This window comes from Falco cherrug, chromosome 13, assembly GCF_023634085.1.
Source record: "Falco cherrug isolate bFalChe1 chromosome 13, bFalChe1.pri, whole genome shotgun sequence".
Classification (NCBI taxonomy): domain Eukaryota; kingdom Metazoa; phylum Chordata; class Aves; order Falconiformes; family Falconidae; genus Falco; species Falco cherrug.
This window is the reverse complement of record NC_073709.1, coordinates 11,336,474-11,347,707: the sequence shown is the minus strand read 5'-3', so window position 1 is coordinate 11,347,707 and position 11,234 is coordinate 11,336,474. Positions and strand designations below refer to the sequence as shown.

The 11,234-nt window shown below is 38.6% G+C and overlaps 1 protein-coding gene across 7 annotated transcripts in view; it reads right to left on the bottom strand.

Moving 5' to 3' along the window:
* Window positions 1-11,234, bottom strand: part of SPAST (spastin) — a 39,537-nt gene that overhangs the window by 6,934 nt on the left and 21,369 nt on the right. For 6 of the 7 annotated variants that reach the window (XM_055725952.1, XM_055725955.1, XM_055725953.1 and 3 more), the window contains 9 exons: window positions 10,769-10,843; window positions 9,481-9,552; window positions 8,891-8,966; window positions 8,265-8,356; window positions 6,409-6,488; window positions 5,581-5,623; window positions 4,865-4,944; window positions 2,194-2,264; window positions 267-307 (listed from right to left, as the gene is read on the bottom strand). In XM_055725952.1, coding sequence (XP_055581927.1) covers window positions 267-307; window positions 2,194-2,264; window positions 4,865-4,944; window positions 5,581-5,623; window positions 6,409-6,488; window positions 8,265-8,356; window positions 8,891-8,966; window positions 9,481-9,552; window positions 10,769-10,843 — 630 coding nt within the window. Of the gene's footprint in view, window positions 1-266; window positions 308-2,193; window positions 2,265-2,315; window positions 4,059-4,864; window positions 4,945-5,580; window positions 5,624-6,408; window positions 6,489-8,264; window positions 8,357-8,890; window positions 8,967-9,480; window positions 9,553-10,768; window positions 10,844-11,234 lie in introns of those variants that run through there. The other variant, XM_055725958.1, reaches the window with a different exon arrangement.

Genomic DNA, 11,234 nt, shown 5'->3' with positions numbered 1-11,234 from the left:
AGAGCCTTACTATCAGAGAAAGAGGTGCTCTTAAGGCTGACAACCAACACACTACACAACCTACCTCAAACACCTGAGGACAGATTTTCTTCTCTATCATTATTTGTAAAGGATTTTCTTCAATGAAGAAGTAATCAAAAAGTGTAATATCCCCCACCCCCCAAAGTTATGCTATGTATTTTGTGTGATACTAAAGGGATCTTAGAAGTTTCTGGTGAGCATGCATTCTATTCAAAGAAGAAAATACAACTGCTAGAACAGCATACCTCACTGGCAGACATGTTCTTCACCTGTTCTGGTTTTAATTCTGTAAAAATAAAGGGAGACCAGTGAGTTTCTTAAGAAAACTTTCATCACTTGTGTCAACAAAAGCATGTTAAAAGCACTTTTATCCTGAAAAAACCCAGAGCTGAAAGTTACACCTCCCTGCCTCAACATAATCTCCTGTACCAAAAGGTACATCATGTTTTTACCCCCTTCTTCCACATTTCCCAGCTCCTCAAGCAGGCCGCTCCCACTCAACACTGCAGATACAGTACAAAGTGGAAGCAGAACTACTTCCTCCTGAAGCATGGGGAACAGCACACAAGCATAACAGAGCTGCCTTCCCCCACATTATTCCTGGTACCTACAACACCCCTACCCCTCAAACGCACAATTTCCATGAAACTGAAAGGTACCATCAGCCAAGAACACAGAAATAAAATCAGGCAGGCCATACAGGAGTGCTGCTTGCCCTGCACAGTACTGGTGGGATGTAATCATTCCCATGTACTTGGCCTTTTTTTTTTTCCTGCAATACTGTTATGGTATCAACATATTAGAGCAAATGTTTTGCTCTGAGGGTGCAAGAAAGAATCTAGGCAGGACTGGAAAGGCTGACATTAAAAAACATTTGAAAAAAATAAGTTGTTTTATATGGATGCAAGGAGCAGGTGGAAGAAATACGTAAAAACATTTCATAGTCTCTTCTCAAAATGGACTTGCATGCGAAGTGATTTGTCAGCAAAGTAAAGCCTGCATACCTAAATGCATACACTATAAGTTCAACCACCCTAAATAAATATATTCAAAAAATCTTAGGAGACATGATGTTTCTTGTGAGAGCTATTTAATGCAGTTCTGCTTCCCAATTATTATGCAGGGTTTTGGAAGATGTACCCCACAATCTCAACAGCTGAAAGTGAGTTGGTAAAGTAACATTACTTTTAGCAGCTGCTTTCAAAGAGACAGAGCACTGGCAAAACTGCATGCTATAGTGTTTTTGAATCAATTGAAAAAAATAACACACACCCCCACAAAACATGTACAGACCTCTCCTCCCCATAAATCATTTGAGAGAGTTGCAACAACTTTCATTTACACATAATAGGCTGATACTACAGAACACTTTTGCTCTGGCTGCCTTTAGTACCTTTCTGTTGGGTAGGACAAAATATCTGCAACCAGAAAACTAGCATCAATTCATCACTATCTTTTTTTTCACAAAACCCCACTACTGACTTCTACAAAACAAAGCCCCTTCATATGTGGTTACTGGACCCACAACTAGCTAGTGAAACAGAACAAAGGGGCAGGGTGCTTGAAAAAAGTATTCAGTTTGCATTAAAACTGGGTTTTCTGCGTTGGAAACATCAGAGGAAAAACAAATAAATAAAGGTAAAACTCTACTTGAATCATAATTGTCATCTGGATCACAATTCAACATTAAAGAGAGTTTAAAGAAAGCTATGCCATTCAAACCATATCTAAAAAAAAACCAAAACAAAAATTGCTTCTGTTTCGCTACTTCTTTCCTTCAGACTTGAAGGAGATCTGTCCACTTTATAAAGACAAGTAAGAGTCAGAGACTGCCATTCGAGTAATAATTTAGATGCAACAGAACAGACACTAGACTAAGAAAGATGCACTAGTTAAAAAAACCAAAACACAAATCTGCAAAAACCACTTCACCCTGCTTTCCTCTTAAGACACAAAAATTGTCCGTTCCACATGGTGATGGGTACTGAAGGGTTTTCTGTAAGGTCAGTCTTATACGTATAGATGCTGTTATGAGGAACAGACCAAAAATCCAATCTAAAAAGCTTAATTTCAGAGGTTTAAGAATTATAAAGATGTAGGAAAATACAGCATCTCTAATATCAAAGGCACCGAGTTCTTTTCAACACTTAAATAAAAAGCTATGCAGCTTACCTCGGATAGGGCCCAGCGCTGCATCCTTTGCTAATGCGGTTAAATCACTCCCAGAGTATCCATCTGTCATTCTTTGTCAAAGGAAAAAGCCGGGGAAAGGAGGAAGAAAAAACCAAACATGCTTCAAACCCCATCAATTTAATTGCATACAATTAAAATGATAATTAATCGGAAGTAGTATTATTTTTATGTTGCTTTGCAAATTTTATATATCTGAAGCGCATTCAGCATAAGCGATCTATATTTAAATCTTTCCGAGATCAAATTTAAAGCACAGATATTAAAATCCAAACCAGCATTCTAGGAAAATGAAAAAGACAGCAACCAACTTGGATTTGTAGATGAAAACTCATCTCAACCACATTTACTATTTCTGTTACAAGAACGCCCTACCAACTAGTTTGTCATCATTTGTCATAAATTAATATAAAACCAAAAACTCAGCTGTCCTGCTCTTTCAACCCAATCAATGCAATGGGAATCCAATACACCACACAGGTATTACAATGCGATCCCATGACCAGTTTTCTGAATAAAACCATGCAGTTGTAACTGACATCAGAGCCAAAGGGCAAAAGCAGGCATTACTAAAAATCTAACAGTGGTGTTTGGTTGTAAAAATAAGCAATAGCTTTGCAGCATGCCCTTAATGGAAATCCATGGTAGCAGTTGACCCGGGGACTCCAGGGAGTACAAAATTCTACTAATTCAGAAGAGTAAATACAAATCTGAATAGCAGCACCACTTTGCTTAGGGAGTTACAGTACAGACAGCAGCGTTTCTGGTGGGACACTTTTTTTCCCTGCACGGAAGGTTTGGTAACAGATAAGACTACACTCTCAAAGTATTTGGCAAACTTCTCTACTCACTGAATTTACAGTCTGCATTGTAGCAGCATACTGAAACAGCCTCGGATAATTTACACAAGGAAAATTATCTCTAGCATAGCACAGCGACTCGCCAACCGATTCCAACATTAAAGCCTAAACCTGGAATTGCTAATGACCAAGAACCAGCTGAGGGACTTGAGATGGCTGCAATGGCCTGAGCCACAACCTCAGCAGTTATCTGCAGAAGCCAGAACACGTCACACAGTTTGAAGTAAGAATTCTAATTCATCTTGGAAGGGAAATATAGTGGTCAGGTCATTACTCAGAAGGAAACTGGTTCTGTAAGTGTGTCTTGCACACCCTTCCCACTGATTTGGGAAATAATATAGTGTAAACATGCAGGTATGCTGTAAGTGAACTGTCTGAGGTTGCTTTGTTTTTTATTGTAAGACTGGCAGACACCCAGATCATTCAAATCATCAGAACCATAACAAAACAAAACAAGAGGTCAAACCAAGGACCTAAACTTTATGGGAGCTTTTCAAGAAGTAGACTTAATTTCCAAGTTCACCAATTAAATACTTTGCAAATTAAAGGTCTCCACTGAACCAGGAAGCCAGCAATATACACTGCCAACAAGAGTGAAAAGAAGTAGTAAAGGTTGCCTAAAGAAAAATTTAAAAACCAAAAACCCCAGCCAAATCATAGAGCACAGCAGCTAGCTACAGCAGCAGAGCTTCATAGCCTAGTCTTCTGGACATCATTAATTTTGTTATAGTTTATAGAAAAAGTTGCAGAGGAGCAAAAGAATGCATGATCGTGAAGGAGGTTAAATACCTATCTCTTTTGAAACAAATATGGCAGATTAAGCAGGCAGGACCCTCAACTTTTATATTTCCTCTAAACCCTTAAAAAAAAAGTGTACTTAAGTTGCACTTATAATTTGGTTCATAAATTTCCAGTTAGAATCCAAGACACTGTTTTTTTTCCTCCAGTTAGCTATTACTGTAGCCTAAATAGGCCCAAGCTAGCATCCTGCAAGTACAGAGAGAATTTATTCTGCTGGATTATACATCAAATTTCTGTAGTGTTACTAAGAGACTGCAAATGCTACATCCAATACTGTACTCACCTCCTATGTACTACCACAAATAGAAACGGAGACTGAAGTAAGTCTACTTGTGTATTTTTGATAGCTCACACCCTATTTTCATTCCTTCCTGCCCTAGGTGCTCTACCTGCTTTTTAGTCTAATTTCCTTTACACTCATTACATTTAATTTGAGGATGACAAACAGTTGTACTGTGTCAACCTTAATAACGAAAAACATAAACCAACAAAGTTTCACAATAGGAAGAGCAGTTAACCCACATTTTTCCAGTCAAATACGAAACTGAAAAGAACCTAAAATTATCCAGTACTTGCTCTGCTATGTTGGTAATATCCTCAACAAACCTAGCAATGGACCAGCAAAGAAAAGCTGCTTTTGATTTGATAACGCATGCCAAGTATAGAACTGGTACTGCCTTTTGGCATCAGGCAGAAGTGCTGGACTGCTTGGGGGAGCGGTGGAGAGAAGCATCCTCCTCCCTCCTCAGGAAGGGCAGCACCGATGAGTGTGTTTCAACAACATAAACCCAGCCAGGTGGTGAGATTTTATATATATAGATATATATGATATATAAAAAACATTTTCATAGAGCCCAAAGGGACACCAGCTTCCCAAATTGCATGCAATTCATTCCCAGCAAGTACTGTCACTGTCTGATGATTTACACTAGTTACATTTTGAATGAATGCAGTAGATGAGTATGTTTATTTAGTATGGTTACAGAACTTACCTAGCTAGTTGCGCCAACTCTTTTTGGGTCAATGGACTTCCTTGCTTGCTTAGAAGATTTTTTAGCAAAATCAATCTTGTCTGAAAAGAAGATACATTTATCAGATATAAAACTCTTTTTCACAGTACACTTAAAATTGCAACCACAAAACTACGTGTTTGTCAGGTTATCTTTCGCGCTTCACTAGTTTAAACTTGCCTACAGTGCTTTTCTAATTTGACTGTACACCATCGTCTCTCCAGGGAAAGAGATAGGGATTTGGCAACAACGAGATCAAGGGTCAAACCCCTTCAAAAATACATTAGAATCCTCATCAAAAGCCCTAATCTGCTGTTGAGCTGAAAGACATTAAAGAAAGCTACTTTTATCTTTTGCAATAAACACTCTTCTCCATCCAACCAAATGTGCTCCTGCAAGCCCTACTTCAGACTTGTCCATGCCTGTCAGTATGTGAGCAACACCTCAGTAGCCAAGAAATACAGAATAGCTACTACCAGATTTGCTACTAGCACATACGAAAAAAATAAAAAACCTTGAGATATTTGCCAGAATTAAAGCACAGTGTATCAATTGCCAAGCTGGGCCGTAAGTTAACTCACAGAATTGTAATCATCCACTAGGGCAAGTGGAAAACACCCTAAGAAATAGAGTTTATATTCTTTTTTTAAATAAAACTGATCTTAAAATGAAGAAAACGTATGGATAACAGTACTCACCTCCTCATTTGGTAAAGACACATATACCCGTTTGGTGAATCGTCTGGAAAACACCAAACACCATATATACACACACTTAGAACTTTTTAGCACATACAGAGCTAACATTTGGTTTGATAAGTGTCAAAATTTCAAATTCTAGCCAGTAGAACTATGGATTTAAAAACAATCAGCCAAACAAAACCAACAAACAAACAATATACACAAGCCACTGGTGTCACCTTACTCTTACTTTAAGTTACAAGACTCCTCCCAGAGAGAAAACACTCTAAATGTAAAAATACCACTGACCACCAGCAACGAAATGAAGCATCTCTTCACTGTACACAGAGTCTTTGAAATCATTAAAGATGCGTTTTATTTGCTCAGGCAGCGCTGACACCCATTTTCCTCAATCATGAATGAAAAGAGAAAGTATGAGAACTTGCAGCACAAAAAGTCCTAAGGCAAATCTACTGCAAGATCTGTAATTGCATGGGACATCAGTCCAATATTCACAGAGAAGAAATACTGGATTTCACTGGCCAAATTTCCTCCTTCATCCTGCCATTAAGGTCCAAATAATTACAAAGCAATATATTAAGATGCAAGAGGGTATAAAATGCTGACTTGGTCTCAACTGCTGTTTTAGGCAATTTCAAGGCCATCATGCTTGCGTAAATGTAACCCAAAAGAGAAGAGACAGGCACCTTCAAGACATTATATAACCTCACCAAACTGCTTTTGCTACTTATTCCAAAACTTTATAACAGAGACATTAAGTAACAAAACCTGCTCTTCATAACCAACATCATACTATTGTTTTCAAACACAGAGACATGTTGATACCTGAGAACAGCATCATCAAGCTCCTGTGGCCTGTTTGTTGCTCCCATCACAAGTATTCTGTCCTCTCCAGAAGACTGCACCTATATAACGAAGGATTTGAGTTTACATCAAGTAGTAATACAACAAAACCGGTTAGAGACTTGCCATGTATTTGGCACACTAATGGGATCTTACTGTATATGCTTCTTTTTTTCTCCCCATGCAGTTAGCTTTAAAACATTCTTTAGATATACGTAATGTCAAACTAGGAAAAAGGAAAACAAAAAGAGGGACAAAGACACAGGACACTATGCCTAAGTTATGTTGCTTGAAAAGAGCCTTGCAAGAGCACAGATGTTGCTAGGGAATTGCACGTTAAAATGCTGGAGAAAACAAAAAGCTCTCCAAAGTTTAGTGATTGAGAGATAATGATGTTTAAAAAGCTAGAGACTTTCTGCTGTTGTGTGTTTTAACACCAAACATTGTTTTGAAGCCTACAGAGAAAGAAACAATCAAAACTTTAGACTAAGGTGCAGCCAGAACCACTAAATCAGATCAGATTCATCTAATGTGGGTCTTGCAGGAAGGTGGTAATAAAAATGAGAAGCTATTCAAAACTAAACACAGTAATTTTCCCCCAATTCACTCAACTGCAAGACTTTATTTTATACTCAAAAATATGGAGACTTCGAGCTTCCAGACTTCAGAGAAAACATTTGGCTATCACAGATATGTTATTATTCACCTAATGTCCAATCCTTCACAGACTTTATTGCTGCCTTACCGAGTCCAAAAAGTTCCACAAAATATCATGATATAGTTACACCTTAATCCCAAGTTTGCTAGCTTAATAATTAGGTTTAATTTTCCCCTTTTCATTTTAAGAAAAACTGCATGCATATGTAATAATTTCTGTGTATCATCGTCATGTTGCATTATTTGTCCAGATTCATCCTACTTTGGAAAAGTTTTTCCCGATCCCACTGTCTATATATATAGTTATCTTCTACTCCAGTACCTCATTACTATTGCTTCATCAATGTAGCACACATTCACCACTGTGCCAGTGGAATACAACTAAGATTGTTCAATACAAAAAAAGGTGCTGCGTGACTTCAGATATTCATTTGTTCCCCTCCCAACTAGGAAACCCAGTTCCTTTTCCTGGGTATTACATACATGCTATTAAATATATTCTTGCTGTATCCTGTCATGTCTAAGTCATGGCACCAAGAAAAAAATATGTATAGTTCAATAAAAAGCATACTAACACAGAAATTAATCCTTCTGATGTATCAGAGCTGTGTATACCTTTGATGTGAACTAGTCTGAAATCCTCACCTGTCAAGTCTCACCTTACCTTGACAGTGCATGCTTTTGTGACACGTATCCCTTAAAAACCAAAGACACTACTTAAAAGCCATTTAATCTTCTTTTACTTTGCCAGAATGAAGAGATGCGCTTCACCAAACCATGCAATTCCAAACAAGGACTCAGCTCTGCATAGCCCTCCAGTGTCCCTCTTGCCCTGTAAGAACATCTGTTCTCACAGCTCCTTTTTCATTGCCATTTGTTACCCCTTCTTCTCTGTCCACAGTCTTTCAACCTGTTACTTGAGCTCATCTCCAGATTACTACCTTTCACCCCAGACTGAATTTTCCAGAATACTATAGTAAGAAGGTGAAAAATTAACAGCAACAGAAAAAAGCTGTTTGCCAACCAAGTTGGGGGGGGGGGGGGGCGGGCGGGCAGGGGAGGTGGACAGAGCCAAACCCCTGCAGCCAAATCCTCTTTGTGCTTCATCTGTAGCTTGTACTGGCACCCACTACATTAGCCAATTCAGCTAAATCAAACAATACCCAAGACTAAATACTTACACCATCAAATTCTATTAAAAATTCTGTTTTTAGACGTCTACTAGCATCGTGTTCACCTTCTCGTCTTTCACACAAAAGGCTATCAACTTCATCTGAAAAAATAAAGAAATAGATCTTAATTAAGTATACGACATCAAAGTCTTCACGTTTGCCTAAGTTATTTTGCTAATATAAGGCTCCAGTAAGAGAGATCAGACCGTCACTCCTTAGGGGACAGACAGATCTAAGTTTACACAAGTTTAAAAGCCTGTGTAACATGCTGTCCTTTGAATATGTAACAGCAAGTACAGATGAGAGGAAAAAAAAATCCTGTTCGTAATAAACTGCAACTCAATGCAAGCAAAACCCATTTTTATGTTTGAAGTTTAATACCTAAATGGACTTGCTCTATAAAGGTAATATAGCACCTGCGGTTTTGAGGGCATTTCTTCGCACTACTAACACCAATTAAATACCCTAACAGTAATCTAACATGACCTGTATAGCACTACCAATGAGCTAGCAGGTCACACCCGAGACGCTCTGCACTGCAGAAATTATGCAAAGAAGTTTGCCTAATGAATCCAATTTAGTAAGTCAAAATATTCAAGAAAATACACAGAAATAAACAGCATTTAAAGTCTTACCAATAAAAATTATAGAAGGCTGAAGTTCTCTGGCTACTGCAAATAGTGCACGCACCAGTTTCTCCCCTTCACCCACCTAAAACAACAATAAACTGTTTTTGGAGGGGATTTAGAAAGCATTATTACAAGGGAGCTAAGGGCCTGCTGAAATCTTTCTTATAGCCAACCACACTCAGTCTATTCATACACAGATAATCACTAGTTTAGTATTACATATGACACCATGTTATTTATGTCTTACAAGAAACATACAACTTCACTTATGATCACAACTGAGTTATCAAGATATTTCAGCATGGAAATTACCAGAGTGAAAGGGAGCTGGGACATACTTAATTTACTTTTAAAGAAGAAAAAACCCACGATCACTCATTTATGTGACAGCCAGGGTCATCCTTAACTGCAAAAGCCTTTGGCACTGAGTTATCACAAGCACAAACCAAAGTTTTTTACTTCACAAGTCACTTCTTTAAAATTTTACACTCGCTATAGGCTAACAGTTATCAAGGACTCATCAAGTCTCTCTGGCCTTAAGCCCCAATTACAGCACATGTGTTTGCAGACCAATATAATTTACAGCTGCTACTTACGTATTTTGAAGTTAAGCTCGCTGCACTTATATTAAAGAAGGTAGCATTGGATTCTGCAGCAACTGCTTTGGCCTAGGAGAGGGGGAGAAAAGGGGAAAGAAAAAAAAAAGTACTTTTTAAAACATCACACACACTGCTTCTGTAGCTAGCTAGCACTTGTGTCCTGATTGACAAGTCTTTCAAAAAGACTTCATTCCTTCAAAAAGAACACCTTGTAGATTGCTACAGAAAACTTCTGTACAGGCCACTTACAAATAACAGAAAGCAATCAAACTACAGAAGTTTCCAGACTCCCTTAGACTTCTCTCATCGTATCACCTCCACAGCTAACTACAACTTGCTTATGGAAGAACACAAGTCTGCAGCTCCTTTCAACGTATCCTGATTAGAAATCTGAAACAGTTTTAAGTAATTTAGGGTAATTTAGGGCAGCTGTTGGGTCACATCACAAAAAAGTTAGAATTATGGGGGTTTCTTGATCCTTACCCTATCTATGCAAAAACTGTTTTCAGAGGAAAGCAAGGTACCAGTTCAGCCAGAATACCAAGTACACACTTCTTGAAGAGTTTCTCCATATTCAAGAAGTTATGATACCCTGGTTATACAGCTTAATTTGAGTGATTTGCAGTTATGTTCCATTACGTAAACCACAACAGATGACCCCAAGTGAGCTGCTCAGCGTTCACACTCCTGCATTTCAGAGCTGATGCCGCTTCACTATCAGCAAAGGGAGTGTGCAGCTGCAGCCATGCCATGTGACGCAGGATGATATGACCGGCTCAGCTGCAATGCTCCTGGCTGATGCACAGCCATCTCACCCTAGTTCCCCAGATATAGCACATCAGGCTGAAATGTGCAAGCAGTAGCCAGACAGTTCCACAGCAATTACGCTCTTTGCGCAGCAGTGTGGAAGTGAGACAACCCTCCTTCTTGCTACTGTGCTCCCTCCCCATTCCCAAAAACACACTTCTAGTATGTTTTAGTAGAGAGCAGACCATTTATGATTAATCACTGCTGTACACAAAATGTTACTTTTACCCTCTCTCACAACGGGACTTGCTGGCTTAAGTTTCAAAATATCAAAAAGAATTAAATAGAGAACAGTTTAACAATTCCCTCCCCCTTAAAATCCACAGTTAAGAACAATTTTGCATTTCTGTATTTAACTGACACCGTAACACAAATCCAGGAAGAATATACAGTTTATTACTGCAACACCTGAACTGAAAGCCACGCTTCATGGTTACATTTTAAGCCCACCAACTCATGCATGCAGTAATTTTCTCACCAACATTGTCTTCCCATTTCCTGGTGGGCCAAACAGCAATAAACCACGTGCAGGAGCTCTAAGTCCTGTAAATAACTGAAAAGTACATCATCATAAGTTACCTTCAAAGACTTAAAGAAAATGTTGATTTACCTTTGTAGGGAAACAGTTTAAGACCAAGGAACGCCTCACTAATGAGCAGTGGTAGCAACAGCAGCAGTGCTACAACAGCATAGGTTTTTGGAGAACAACGTTCTATTACTAACTTGACCTAATGCATGTCGCTATTGTTTCCCATACAACAGTTAAATTACGTTATGTTCGTTCTGTGCACATGGACACACTGTGAAAGCAGCATAAAAGGCAGTAAACTTTCCACAAGACAGACCAGCCTAACAAGTTTAGAGCATCAATTCCATTTAAGAAGGGGGGAATGCAGGCATGTAGTAGTACAATTACATGAGAACAACCTTATTGAAAACACCAG